Source organism: Eubalaena glacialis, chromosome 3 (genome assembly GCF_028564815.1).
Source record: "Eubalaena glacialis isolate mEubGla1 chromosome 3, mEubGla1.1.hap2.+ XY, whole genome shotgun sequence".
In the NCBI taxonomy this organism is placed as follows: Eukaryota; Metazoa; Chordata; class Mammalia; order Artiodactyla; family Balaenidae; genus Eubalaena; species Eubalaena glacialis.
In genome coordinates, this window is record NC_083718.1 from 48,803,885 (window position 1) to 48,819,397 (window position 15,513).

Consider the following 15,513-nt stretch of genomic DNA (forward strand, 5'->3'; position numbering starts at 1 on the left):
AGGAAAAGGAAGAAAAGAATAGCTGAATAAATAGAAAATAATTAGCAAAATGGTAGATTCTGATCCAACCAATTAACTGTGAATAGTAGAAACTCATCAATTAAAAAGACAGAAATTGTCAGAATGGAAAAAAAGTACCAACTACATGCTACCCACAAAATACTTACTTTAATATAAAGACACAGATAGGTTAAAAGTAAATGTATGAAAAAGATATACAATATAAATATTAAGCAAACAAAACTGGGGTAGTAATATTAATACTAAACAAAGGAAACTTCAGAACCAGGAATATTATCAGTAACAAAGTGAGACATCGTATAATGAGAAAGGTGTCAATTCACCAAGAAGACAATCCTAAATGTGTATGCCTCTGACTAAAGAGCTTCATAATACATGAAATAAAACAAAGAGAACAGAAAGGAGAAGTAAACAAATCCACAATTACAGTTGGGAATTTCAATACTCCTCTCTCAGTAATCATAGAACAAGTAGACAGATAATTAGTAAGGTTACAGAAGACATGAACAACACTATCAACAAAATTGACCTATTTAAAATTTATGGAATACTCTACCCACAAGAGCAGAATACATTCTTCTTAAGTGCACATAAAATATTCACCAAGTTAGACCTTATTCTTGGCCATAAAACAAAGTTTAACAAATTTAAAAGAATAGAAATCATATAAATTATGTTCTCAAGTCATAACAGAATTAAAGAGCAAATCAATAACAAAAGATAACTGGAAAATTTGAAAATATTTGGAATTAATTGCAACAAATATCTAAATAACTTATGGGTCAAAAAGGAAATTATAAGGAAAATTATAATTTTTTTTTTTTTTTTTGGCCACGCCACATGGCTCCAGGATCTTAGTTCCCCGACCAGAGATCGAATCCAAACCTGGGCCCCGGCAGTGAAAGCATTAAGTCCTAACCACTGGACTGCCAGGGAATTCCTGAAAATTATAAAATGTATTAAATTGAATGAAAATAAAAACACAACATATCAAAATTTGTGGAATGCAGCTAAAGCAGTGCTTAAAGGGAAATTGACAGCAGTCTCAAAAAATGATCTAAGCATCCACCTTAAGAAACCAGGAAAAGAGCACAAAAGGGGCATGAGAGTATTTTCTGGGGTAATGGAAATATTCTATGTATCAAGAGGGATGTGGGCTACACCAGGGTATCCACTGTCAACACTGTATAGTTAAGATTTGGGCATTTTAATATTATACATTTTCCCTTAAAATAAAAAGAACTGTATAAAAATAATCATATAGGGGGACAGGGAGTAGATGGAAATACAGATAATAGAAGAATGGTAGAATCTTGATAATTGTTGTAACTGAGTATTTAGGAGTTTATTAACTCTTCATCACTTTGAAAGTTGTTGAAATTCTTCATAACAAAACTTTTTAAAAATTAAAAATACCATTATTACTTTTTGAAAAACAAATGGAAAGTAAGTATTGAAGTAGAGAGCATAATGGGTCTTAGAGCAGAAAAGGAACAGGAAAAATAACATCACTTGACATCGGATGGTGGCAGAGTAAACAAAGAAAAGAAGACCATACAAGACCTGCTATTTAACTGGATATAGATTACGAAGGAAAGGCAAGAATCAAAAATGACTCCTAGGTTTCTGGCTTTAGCAAATGGGTGGAAGATGGCACTTTTTATTCAGATGGAGAACAGTTTAGAAGGAAAGATCAGGAGTTCATTTTTGGAGATGGTAGGTTCCAGATGTCTATGAGACATCCAAACAGAGATATCAAATAAGTAGATGAATATACTAGTCGAGACTTCAGAAGAGAAATGTGGACTGGAGATATTAACTGGGGGTTGCTGGCCCATATTTAGGATTGTAAATGTGAGTAAAGCACTTAGAATGAGGTATAGTATATAGTGTTTATAGAAGGGTTCTCCTAATCACTATTATTAATATTAATTATTATAATCATCATCCATTTAAGTAATATAAATGTATCCTCACATTAAGTATGTGTGACTTAACACAGTGTGATTATCACACTTTATAGGAAAAAATAAAAATAAAAAACAGGCTCGCCTGATGATGTCAGTTAAAAGTAGTCTGGCTACAAATTTTCATTTCACTAAAAACTGTTACATCTGTTAATTCCAAAACAGTGACTGCAGAAATAATGGAGAACTGATAAAATCTCACCAATTTAATTTTCATTCTAAGTTGAACTAAAAAAATAACAATTATATAAAAATTATCTCTCAATTTTAGTTTATCTCAAATTCAAAATGATTAACATATTACTAATTCTATTTCAGCCTTCAACAAACTCCAACATGATATATTATGTCCTAGATTAAAAACTAATTTGAAACTAGAGATAGAAATCTCTAATTATTTCCTTTAATATAAAAAAATAACATTATCTTTGAACACAGCTAAAATGATAATTGACCAAGCCCCCTTACAAGAAAAATCTTATGGCTATTCATTTCTATAATCACTCCATTTCAGAGAACTTAGGCATGATCATGAAACTGTAAAAAGTCCATTTTTCAGTGAATACAATTCAGACTAAAACTGCAAATTAAAATTGCTCTTATCAGTTCCTTTAAAGCCTTTTCTCATACATGATGAATACAATTTTGCTTAACATTATGATACTTTTACCTTAGAACTAAGTTATGAATACATTAGTTGGGAATGGAGGAATGGAATGAGGAAGGGAGAAGGAGGAAAAAACTCTTATTGAGATAATTTTATGTGCTAGGCTCTCTTCTAAGTCATTTATATATTTTTTCTGACTAAATACTCACAATAACCTTATAAAGACAGGTATTATTATCCTCCCTATATTTTACACATGAGGAAACATTAAGCAACTTTCCAAGGTCACAAAGCTGATTAAGTGGTAGATCCAAAATTCCAACTCTAACTCTATCACAGGCATCAAGGATATAACTGCAACATAACTTAGCCCTTCTCCACAAATTAATTAATTAGTTAATTAACTCTACTGCCTGCCTCATGACCAAAAATGTCAGATTTTTATTTCTATTTTTTTGGGATGTTAAATTGACTTTCCCTGCTTTTTCAAAAGTTTTCTAAATATCATATAACTTAAGTTGAAATGAAACCATGAGATTCAAATCTCATTCTTCTATAGCTTGCACATTATAAGAATGTGAGATATAACTGAATATACTTACTGGCAGATTTAGAAAAGTATGTATGTTTTTCATCTTGGTATGGGGGACACAGTATGATTTTTAAAAATTCTTTGATATAAGTCTCTATTTTTTTAAAAAAAGTAAAATGATCATGAAACTCACGTGCACAAAATAACAAGAGAACAAGGGAATAATTCTTGGTACTGAAGACAGCATTTTAATACACGATCATCATTGTTCTCATCGCTCAATCCATCTGCAAATTTAGTAAAAGCAACAATCAATAAGCACACTAAAAATCTGGGAACTGTATGAATAATCTAGGCCATATTTACAAATCAAATCATCTAAAAGAAAGAAAACTTCTTAAATAAGAAGAGGAAGATTAAGACACAACAAAAACAATGCCTTGAAAATTCTGGATCTAGAATTCAGGCAGCATATAGTTGTGGGTTTAATAAACTGATTAGTTTGCTACTATCAGTAAAATGGAATAGGATATGCCTATTAATAAACCCAACGGAAAAAATCTGATCAGTAGGTTAAATGCCATATTAGAAACCAAAAGCTACGAATCTAGTCTCAGTTCAGTCACTTAGTAACTTAACATAAGTAAATTATATGATTACATCATGCTTAAAATTAACAACTTAAAAGAGGTCTGTAAAATTATAAGCAACTGTTCTGCCAGCAACAGAACCACTTTCATGTGTCTGCTTTTTCTTAAACTCTAAGCAATAACATTTATAGAGAGATGTACAGGAGAAGGCAACACAGGCACTAGGCAGAGAATACAAAAAGTAATTTCTAACAAATGCTAATATGTGGCTGACAGAGTGTCCTCTAGCATTCTCCAAGCCTTAAAGCATGTAGTAAGTTTGTTTTTTTGTGAAAATAATGTAATGTGTAGGAATAGGACCAAAGACAGCATTTCTTATAAGTCCTTACACTACCTGCCTCAGAACTCCCTGGGGTACTTACCCAGACCCATTTCTGGATAAGAATCTTTGGAGCCTGGACCCAAAGATTGATTTAAGCCCTTGGCAACTCTCTTACACACTGAAATTCAAGATGTACTGGACAATGAGCCTCAACTTTGTTCCCAGATTATAACCTTTTTTCCCCTCAACTTTTAGCCTACAGTTACTTAGTCCTCTAAACTTTCAAATTAGAAAATTCATTCATGCATTCAATAAATATTTATATAGGGTCTAATTTGCACCAGGTGCCTATGCTAGGTAATTGGACATACAAAAGACAAGCTCTTTGGGGTCTCACAATCTCGTGGTGAAATCTAGACAGAACTCAACTGATCTCACAGCATGAGCCTTAGGGAGATGTGATTCTTTAATCAGACAACCAGCCAGCCAGCCAGACATATATTATAGCAGCCAATTTTCCTTCTTTTAGCTCACAGAGTAAATACCACAATAATGCAAAATGGGCAGCCCAAAATCACTGGTTAACTTTAGTAACTCAATTTGACCAAAAAAAGGATGTTTAAAGGCTACAGTACATGCTCTAAAGGTATCAAAGTTCAAGATTACCTGTTCTGTCATTTTTTCTAGGACACATGGGCCTGGAAGATATACCTAAAACTACAAGAATATTCATGAAATATTTTATCAACAAATATTTTTGAGCACCTGCTCAGGTACTATTCAAAAGTGAACAAAACAGACTCTGAAAACAGACTGATCTGGGTTTGAATCCCTGCTTTCCCACATACTGGACATGTAATAATGGACAAACTGCTTAACAGGATGATTAAATGAGAAAATTCATATGAAACACTTGGCCCAATATATGCTTATATCATGTGTTCCTTAAGTAGCATATATTTATTACTTAAGACTCAGCTTAAATGGCACTTCAACAGCAACGACCTCTACTCACATTCAACACCAAAATAAATTCTGTATGAATTATAGTTAATATGATTTTTAACATTTAATAGAATTAAAGCTTCTCAACAGCAGGCCTTGTATGTCTCATTCACTGCTGCAGCTTCAACACTTAGAAGTGTCTGGTACAAATATTTGGCAGATAAATGATTCAACAAAAATATAATAAAAGAAAATATAAAAATGATGGAACAAATGTCTCATGTGGGAGGTGTCAGATAACTTTATTTTTGCTTTTAATTATTTTTACCTAATTATAAAAATAAAATAATTATAGAAAATCTGGAAAATTCAGCAAATATTAAGAAAATTAAAATAACTCAAAATTCCATCAGCTCAATATTACCAATATCCACCATCTATAAGTATATATGCATAATCTAAGAAATTTGGGATTGTACTTCATATTCTTTTAAATCCTATTTTTGCTTTTTATTCTTTTTGCAAGTTAAAGTGAGTCTATTAGTGTCAGCCCTAATCCAATAGAACTTTGTGTTCTTATTAAAAAGGGGAAATTTGGAGACAGACGTGCACAGAGAGAAGACGATGTGAAGAGACATAGGGAGAAGATGGCCATCTATAAGACAAGAAGAGCAGTTTGGAACAGATCTTTCTCTCAAAGCCCTCAGAAGGAAACAACCCTGCTGACACACTGATTTTAGACTTCTAGCCTTCAGAACTGAGACAAATTTCTAAGTGGTTTTTTGTATTAATTTTTTATAGATTCCATATATAAGTGATGTCATATGATATTTGTCTTTCTCTGTCTAACTTAATCTAAGAAATTTGGGATTGCACTTTATATTCTTTTAAATCTTATTTTAATATCACACGTCATTAACATTTTTCAAAATACAATATTCTCTCATATGGCTACATCATTATACGTAACTTCTCCAATTGTTAGACAGATTGTTTCCAATTTTTTTGCTGCATAAATCATGCTGTGATGAACATTATTTATATAAATCACTGTGAGCATCTCTGATTATTTCTTTAAAATAATTTCTAGAAAGAGAACCATCTCTTTTGGCTTCTTAATACACACTAATAAATTGCTCTCCTGAAAAGTTACTAATTCATATTCCCAGTGCACTGAGCACTGTGTCCCTATCAAGTGCTGGGAAGGAGTAGCTTTCTAAACATAGAAGCAATAAAAGAAAACAAGGAAGGAAAAAGTAAAAGATATAAACTAAAACTTTATACATAAGAAATTAACAATATTAAAAACAGCAAACAGACAGGAAAATATTTGCCTTGAACAGAGGACTGACTAGTTGTACTTCTTCTTTTGTGAATTACCTATTAATAATCTATGTCCATTTAGGGGAAAGGGATTTCTAGTTTTTCTAATCAATCTGTATAACCTTCCCATGTAAAAGGACACAAAAGAATTATCGCCTATTCCAGACCATAAATCATTAAGTAATATATTAGCTCAACCAATCTTCACAACCATTTTTTTCAGGGGGAGGTCATTTCCCCCCATTTCATTTACTCAGTTTCCTCACCTTTAACTTTCCCTAGGTCAGCATATAAACCCAGGTCAATCACATTTCAAATCCTATTCTCTTCTCACCATAATGCATACTACATCAAATAAACACAATTTTGAAAAGAGTAAGGACAACACTAAAATTATGGTCAACTAAGGCTATTTTAACATGGACTATCTGCATTCAATTTGTGGCATTTTTCTTTTTTTTAATGGAAAATGCTTGTCTAAAAAAATACATTGTTATAATACTGTGATTACATAAAAGAAAATAATACAGCAAGATAAGCAATTATTAGAGTTAGTGGCAAATGTGCTCGACAGATGTAAAGTGTAAAGACTGTTTTGTTCTTGCTTTTTGCCAAGCAAGTACTTTAATTTCACTCAATAATCCTGAATTAAGTTTTTTCATAAGAATTTCAATTTACCATTAGAATATAAAATATAATTTTATTATGATAAAAATGACTAAGGATATTTCTAAAGGATATCATAAAATCACTATCAACAGAATAAATGTATTGAGTACATCAGATTTTATATAAAGAATGTTTTAAATAATCAGTTTGATAGATAACAATGAAACACATAAAGGATTTATCTGACACAGACAATTACACAAATAATCTATCTACAACCTTATCACTAAAAGTACAATTTAACAAAACAAAGATCAAATAATACCAATTTAAGCTTTAAAGTGAAATATGGATTTCAAGGAAGACCCAGAAATTGAAGCAGCACAGAAGTTTGAGACCACTATGATTTATCCTCCTTAATAACCCAAAAAGCATAGACTGAAGAAGTCAAAGTATCGAAAAAGCACATAAAAATGGAAAAATCAAAAGAAACATAACAAGCATCTATAAATAATAAATGTGGCCAAAATATCTATTCTAAAATTAGCTCTTCTAAAATAAGTCTCAAAGTCAATCTATTGAAGGGATAGATATTCCATTTAGGACAAGTTCTTAACATCTCTATGTCTCAATTTCCTCATCAATAAAATGGATCTAATAAGAATTTATCTTCCACAAGTACTATAAGGTTTGAATGAGATATTAGCTGTAAAGCACTTAGAAAAGGGTCTGGAGAGTAATGGCCATGTAAGTGTTGTTTACTATTATCATCATCTATACAATTATATAATAAAACACAATTTGTATCAACTAACAAAGAAAAACAATAAAAGATTAAGAGTAAAAAAAATTCCCACCTCTTCTTAAGGATTGGGGCTTTACTGAAATGATGGTTTAGATCAGGGGTTTTGTTAACTGCGTGGCTGTTGTTTTAAAAAGTCCTATCTGTTAGCAACACACACCAAAGTACTACAGGCGTTCCAGGAGTTGGGGGAGAAGGGGAAAAAGAAACGAGAGAACAAACAAGAATGACAAAATGTTGAGAATCACTGAAAATGAGTGAGAGGTACATAGGGATTCATTATATTATATTATATTACATTATATTACATTATATTACATTATATTATATTATATTATATTATATTATATTATATTATATTATTCTACTGCATTTGAAAGTTTTCATAACGGAAAGTAAAAAAAAAAAAAAAAGACCATCTAAGGTGTTCAATTTAATATAATGTGTTTTTAATTTTAATATTTTTAATATTTTCTTAACTCTAATAAGTGATTTTTTTTTAGTGGTTTCCTTTAAAAGCTCTTAAACAACACATGATGTTCCTATTCAAAGTGCATAAGCATTGTATTTGGAATATACTAAGAGCTAATAAATATTTGTAAAGGGAATAAATAAAGGAATTAATGGGAGAGGCCCTTTTTCTTCAAAGATTTAAGACTAAACAGCTGTGCCAAAAGCCTTCTCAGGGTTAATTTCATGATTAGATTCATCTAAAGATGAATTCTTTCATATCCTATGGTGAATATGGATACAGTAGACAACATAAATCCATATTTAAAATAATATAAATCTACATATACAAATATTTCTGAGTTGGAAAGAAACAAATTTTTAAAGAATGAAATATATCCTCTAAATGTATGTATAAACTCTGCAGAGGCAACAGTGTTGCTTTACACACAGATCTTTTTCCAAATAGTTATATAAAACATGAAGAACAATGGGTGGGATAGGGAGGGTGGGAGGGAGACGCAAGTGGGAGGAGATATGGGGATATATGTATATGTATAGCTGATTCACTTTGTTAGAAAGCAGAAACTAGCACACCATTGTAAAGCAATTATACGCCAATAAAGATGTTAAAAAAAAATAAAAAATAAAATAAAAACATGAAGAACATACTTAGGTTCTAAGATTTTTAAATGACTAAAAAAAAAAACTAATATGGAAAAAAAATCAGGAGAAAATCTATAGACCTCTATAATAAAAATACCTCCTTATTACAGGTTCTGACAAACCAGAGGAAAACAGTGCCTGCCTCTGCATTATATTAACTGCATGCAGTAATGATTAGAAACATAGATCACTTACTGGCCTCATCACTCAACATGGTATTTTAAAAAAGAATCCAAAGTACTGTAATATAGACAACTATGCATACAGAACTATACACTCTCTGTGAAATATGGACATAACCTAAGAAGGTCTAGGAGAAGCAGAAAAATAAAAATCAAAGGCCTCCAAACCAAGCCTAACAGAATATGCCAAAGCATCACTATGCCCTGCCATTTCACACTGTAATACTGTTAATTTTTTTTAAAGTTCTGCACCATTTCCCTTCATTAATAAGTCAGCATCCAAACAAATCTTAATCAGGAAGCAGCCTGAGAGAACAATACTTACAAAGTTTTTGAGATGCAAGCTGTATTGATTGACCCCATAGCTTTCTATCTTGATTTTTGAGACTGTCATTGATGAAATGAACTGCAGGTATAGCTTTGTGCTTGGCACGTTTCAGTAATTTTCCTGCCTTCATACGATCCAGCTCTTGCACAACAACCCAGGGAATTATTAACACAAGCCTGTCAAAGCCTAAAAAATAAGAAGATTTCTTAGAAGTCAACAAATATGTATTGAGCTACTAAATCAAACTGCTATAGGAGAATTAAAAGTTTTAAAGAAATTCACAATCTAAATGAAGAGATAATACATAAAAATAGGAACTAAAATCAGATATAAATGTCAAGAGAATGTTACAAAAATAAATACTACTGGAAATCAAAGAAGAATAAGTTTAGAAGCTAGGTTAACCTGTAAAGGCTCTTTTTTTTTTTTTAAACTTGAGTATGCTTCATATATATATACACACACATACTTAATAGCATATCCAAATGGAAATAAGTTTGTGGGGGGGAAAAAACCCACAACACTGTTAATATAAAGTATCAACTCAAATAAGAAAATCAGAATCGGTAAATATGTTTTATAAATACCTTGGATTTCTGTTGTCTTCAAAATTCTAACAAATTTGAGATGATTCATCAGTATATTTGTGTCAACAACAATTAAAAGCTTTTTGTCTGAAGCAGTATTTGCTAGAGAAAAAGAGCAAAGTGAGGATTTCATGACATTTGATAACAGACTTGTATAATAACTACAATTTTGATATCATAGAACTTTGATAGCATTCTTAAGGCAGTACTTTAGACAATAAAAACAAAAATGCATTTACTCCAATTCTTAAGAGAAAGAACAGTAATCAGTGTTTAATTATCTACCAGTAGAATATTGTATATTGCTTAAGGGTGGATTTTAAATCATAAATTAACTTGCACCAGCAGTAACTATGTTGCCAAACCCTGTACTCGATCACTGGTAGTTAAATACTTAGGAATCATAAGCTAATTTTAATGTACTCTGAAATACAACTGAAAAGACAAATGTGTAAAAGAAAGAAAAAAGATAATACTAGCACTGTTATTTCATAGGGTCATGTGAGGAACAGATAAGTTGATGCATAGGAAAACACTTAATAAATTGAAAAATGCAATGTGAATGTAACATAGCATTACTATTTTTACAAATACAATTCAAAACAGTATACTAACATATTTTGGGTAATATCTATCATTATCTTCTCCAAGGAGTGAGAAAAATCACAATTTTACTATATAAATAAGAAATCCATGAATATAATACCTTTGAGCAATTTGCATTATTTCTGATCAGTGCTTTACAAAGCTGAAATTGTTAAAAGTTATGATTAAGAGCAAAAATAAAAGACAGCTCATAACTCTGATTACTGCCCCTTGGCAAAAGGAGAAAGAGAAAATATGTCTAACTGCCTAATAATGTGAGATATATAAACCAAATGATGATAAGACAAATCTTAGACCGGATTCCTATAGCTAAAAGAAATATACTTTATTATTTCAAATAAGCACATTTTAACATTTTTCCTCTAAATATTATAAAAATTGAAGGTCGGCACATTAATTCTTAAGAAAACATAGGAGATCATAAAACTGTCATATGTATATAGGATATACCAGAAGAGGAATGTACATCATCTTCCACCAAGTCAATCTCCATACTTGTTAACTCTCCAGAAGGTGGAACCACAGGTAAATCCACACTTTTTCCCATACGTGCAGCGTGAAGCTCTTCTACTATCTGCATCTAAATTGCAAAAGACCCGCAGTAAAATATTTTGAATTATTTTCTCTGCAGATTAATAAGAGAAGAAAGCAATTAATTCTTAATTAATTCACTTAATATGAGATAGTTTGTGGAAAGAAAAAAAATTACAAATATATGAAAGCCACATGATAAAAGAATACAGATTTATAAACATACACAAGGTTTCTAATATAGCTCTTCTCTTCTTACTTTATTATTTCTGCAACCTCAGGCAAGCATATTATTTAACAACCATGGGTCTCAGTTTACCTACACAATAGGAATATTAAATATCTGTATCCTTTTAGTATTTTTTGTAAGGATTAAATGAAATAATGTGAAGAACCTCACACAGAGCCCAGTACAAAACAGACTTCCAAAATAAGTTAATTCTCATTCCCATTCTCACTTCAAAGTATTTTAGGAGCCAAATATGTTTTTACCTGGACGACGAGCACCTTTCCTAAGATTTCTAAGATTGTTTATGAACCATCAAAAACTGAAATCCAGATCTTAATACCCTTCTCACTTCAGGGAAGTAGTTCCCTGATGTATTCTGATGCAAAGAAATTAAAGTATAATCTAACTTTAGAGCAGAGGTGAGAAATCTTTCTTCTATCAAGGGGCACTGACCCAAAAGACATAAAAGTATAACTGACTGTCACAAATAAAAAGCAATCAGTATGGTTTTAAAGTCGCCTTTAAATAGAAAAACACAAAGTGTTCTATGAATCTAATTTTAATTTAGAAGTAGGGAAGATAAAATTGTATGCAATAATTCTATGAGGTTCAACCAGGAGATTCTAGCTGAGAAATGAAGCAACAGGTAAAAAATAAATATGTATGTGCCCTCATTTTCATTGAACAAATGTTCATCTTGTTGCTAATTAGAAAAATGAGGCAAAACATGTTAATATCATACTGCATTTTGGCAAGCCAAGGCATAAGCATGAAAAAACATAACATTAATTTAAAATTCACGTAACCTGTGGGCCACAGGCTCCATGCTCTTTATTCAAAACAGATTAGAGGTTATTAGAAAAAAAGGCCAAAAGGTGATAAAGTAAATGTAAATACTTCTCCAAATAGTTTTTCATGGCTTCATAAAAACTTATGTATTGAATTAAGCAGAGACATCACTGTTATTTTCATACTATCAAGGTTTTTATATTCATTATATTTTATTTAAATAGGAACCCTTTGACTTAATTTCATTAAAAATATTCAAAGTAAATAAATATATCAGTAACCTCTTGATCTGTATCTTGAATACTTTCAAGTGACACTGAAGAACATGGTGCTTCAAAACTCTGAAATGAAAAGTAATTTTATTAGTTACGAAGCATATACCTAGAGTAAGGTTTTTCAACCTTGGCACTACTGACATTTGGGATCAGGTAATTCTTTGTTTTGGGGGCTATCCTATGCGTTGTAGGATGTTTAGAAGTATCTCTTCCCTCTACCCACTAGATACCTACCCGCTCCCAACCTTGACAATCAAAAATGTCTCCATTCCTTTGCCCAAGCAATTTCAGTGGAGTAATAGAGATAAAATCTGATTGTAAATGGAGTTGAAGAGAAAAGGATTTATACTTCAGTTTAAATACAAGTAAACAATGTTGTGTGGGGGTACATACTTAAACAGTCACAATAAAAAGAAAAACAATGAACTGAAAAAAAAAAAAAATGTCTCCATCAAGTCAGTTGCCAAATGCCCCCCTAAGAGGCAAAACTGCCCCCAGATGAAAAATTGCCCCTAGAATAGAAAAGCCTCATTCTATTAAGTTATGAAACATAGCAGAAATTCTTTAGGGTTTACTCATCTATATATATACATTCCTAAAAATACTCGTTTTCTAGGATAAAACATGTCACCCTAAGAAACAGAACAACCATGGCAAAGGTAAAAAGAGCTGGCCTTTGGTGGTGGGAAATTTTTATCCAGGAGTAAATGAGCCATTTATAAAAGTGACATGACAAAACAAAGGGAACTTGAAGATTATTATATGGTTGAGGGAGGAAAAGCTGAAAAATGTTATCATTTATGGGTGTTTTATTTTTTGTCTCCTAGCAAAGATTGAAAATCTCAATTTTTCACTGGCACTTTTGGTGAGTAGATGAGACCTACTCAACCCTACATACAGGTGACAAGAAACTCAGCAAAAGCCACTACTAAACCAAATCATCTTCTAAGAATTCTCCAAGCACCCAACTCACCAAACTTGTATTTTACAAGATACTGTATAAAAATTAGACCCTCTTTAAACAAGTGTATCATATGTTGCTTTATTGGGAATTCAGCTTCTACCCAAACTACCCAACATCAATCTTCACCTGATACAACACCACATACATCACACACGTAGGCCCATTATAGCTTTACTATTCCATGACCCTGGGTTTTATAATGCCTTTTCCACCTGACTTTAAATCTCACTAGAGCTTTAGGTTCTTTTCAGCTAAGGAGTGCCAACCAAGCTAGAGATTATTATAGAACTTCCTGCAACTCCTGACATTTGAAGACTTTTCATTCTTTTACTACTACCCTTCACTCTCTTTGACCACAGGTCACTTTCAGTGATTTCAATAAATTTTCTGTTACCTCCAAATCCAGAAAAGTTCGTGTCAGTTTTCCTGGAAAACCTCCTCCTTATTATAAAAGAAAGTCTTAGTGGGTGTTAAATGTTTGCCTTCCCCTACCATACTTTATTAAATACATGGACCGGGATAAAGCCTTCCCTGGAGATGACAAAAGGGAATAACAATAATGATGGTATAAATGGTTTTATCTGCTAGAGTGATTCCAAACTAAAAACCTGATTATACTGCTTCCTTGATTACATTTCAATGGCTCTGTACTATCTACAAGATAAAAAACAATCTTTCCCATGAGAGATAAAGAAATCCATTTTCTGGACCCTCGCTTCCTCTCCAACTTCCTCTTCTATAGATTCTCTACACATCTCAACTCAAGTCAAAATGAACAACTTAAGTGCCCACGTAGGGTCTTGCCATACAATTTCATAACTCTGGGCCATTACACAACTGATCCTCTCCCCTGACAGGACAACACTTCTATTCTTTGCTCTACACATTTTTCAATACCAAGTTTAAGAATCTCCACCTTAATAAGCCCTTCCTTAACTCACTCCCAAATTTATACTGATACCAGCCAAATTCCTAGGGCTCTAATATTTACTTCACTGTATTTGCAATTGTATTTGTTTACTAATCTACCTCCCTGGGAACTTCTTGAGGGTAAAAAGCATCTTATTCATCTCTAAATCCCTAGAATCTAACACATAATAGGTATCTTTAATTAATGTTTGATAAAGTGATGAATCTCTACCCCACAGACTCATAAGAATTAAGTGGGATACCGTTTATAAAAGTGGCCTATAAACCACAAATCTCTAGAACATTAGTTAGCAATGGTGAGGGGAGGGTGCAAACTGAGAAGGGTCTGTATCAAAGGACTATAAAACCTAAGAAACAAAATAAGTCACTTTCTCCTAGGAAAGCATAACAGGATTACTAAATCCAGAAAATACAGTTATTTCTTTGTAAAGTATACTCATTATTTTAGGAAGATAATTATCTACTGAGGAATTTATGAGGAAAACAAAACAACAAATATAATATTAAGATGATTAGCTACTGTCAATAATATGCTAAAGATAATATATTCAAGATAAGAACAATATTTACTTGCTGCTCCTGTGTCTACATGACTTTGAGTCAGATAAGACTGCTATCAAAGGAATATAAAGAGTTTTAATTCCAATAACTGAAAAGTAATCATGCAAAAATTGCTTCCCCTACAACTTAATATTCATGCTATGTATCTCTTTTGGTTTGTGTAGTAATTCTACAGAGAGCAAAAAAACCTGTAAGATGCAGTGCAGGGATTTCTCATACTGTTCCTCAGATGTACAGCACGAGGGGAACACCAAACAATGATACAAAGATGTCTGTTAAACATACTGGAAAATTCAGATTCCTTGCTTGCATGCTACTCTACAGAACTGGTTATAGAGCACAAGAAAACTGTAGCTTTCCTTTAAGAAAGCAATAAAAAGAACAAACTCAATTTTTTCCTTCTTTGGAGTCCTTCAAGTTCAGTGAACAAAGAGTACTCTCTCTCAAGCTCTTCTGGCCTCCCTAGTTACAATCCCTCCATTTTTCAAAGGAAGTATCTTATACTACACTCTGTAGTCTTGATTCCTAAAAGTAGGTAGGCTCCACCACTGCCTGTTTTTAAGCAGTCTCTAAATTTCAGAACTTCTGAAGTTCCAAAGTTCTAAAAGTTGTCTTAAAGGTATCAATAAATAATTTTATTTGCCATAGAAACAAGGCTGTAGCAATTAGGTTCTCAAATTAGTCCACAAATGCTGAC

The 15,513-nt window shown here is 32.0% G+C and overlaps 1 protein-coding gene and 1 long non-coding RNA gene across 7 annotated transcripts in view; one reads left to right on the top strand and one right to left on the bottom strand.

Moving 5' to 3' along the window:
- SWT1 (SWT1 RNA endoribonuclease homolog) overlaps positions 1–15,513 on the bottom strand; it is a 97,646-nt gene that overhangs the window by 62,607 nt on the left and 19,526 nt on the right. For 5 of the 6 annotated variants that reach the window (XM_061185620.1, XM_061185619.1, XM_061185621.1 and 2 more), the window contains 5 exons: positions 12,368–12,427; positions 10,988–11,117; positions 9,932–10,033; positions 9,342–9,530; positions 3,321–3,414 (listed from right to left, as the gene is read on the bottom strand). In XM_061185620.1, coding sequence (XP_061041603.1) covers positions 3,321–3,414; positions 9,342–9,530; positions 9,932–10,033; positions 10,988–11,117; positions 12,368–12,427 — 575 coding nt within the window. The remainder of the gene's footprint in view (positions 1–3,320; positions 3,415–9,341; positions 9,531–9,931; positions 10,034–10,987; positions 11,118–12,367; positions 12,428–15,513) is intronic. The other variant, XM_061185616.1, reaches the window with a different exon arrangement.
- Positions 1–15,513, top strand: part of LOC133087909 (uncharacterized) — a 50,266-nt gene that overhangs the window by 16,639 nt on the left and 18,114 nt on the right. The gene's annotated exons all lie outside the window — the stretch shown is intronic.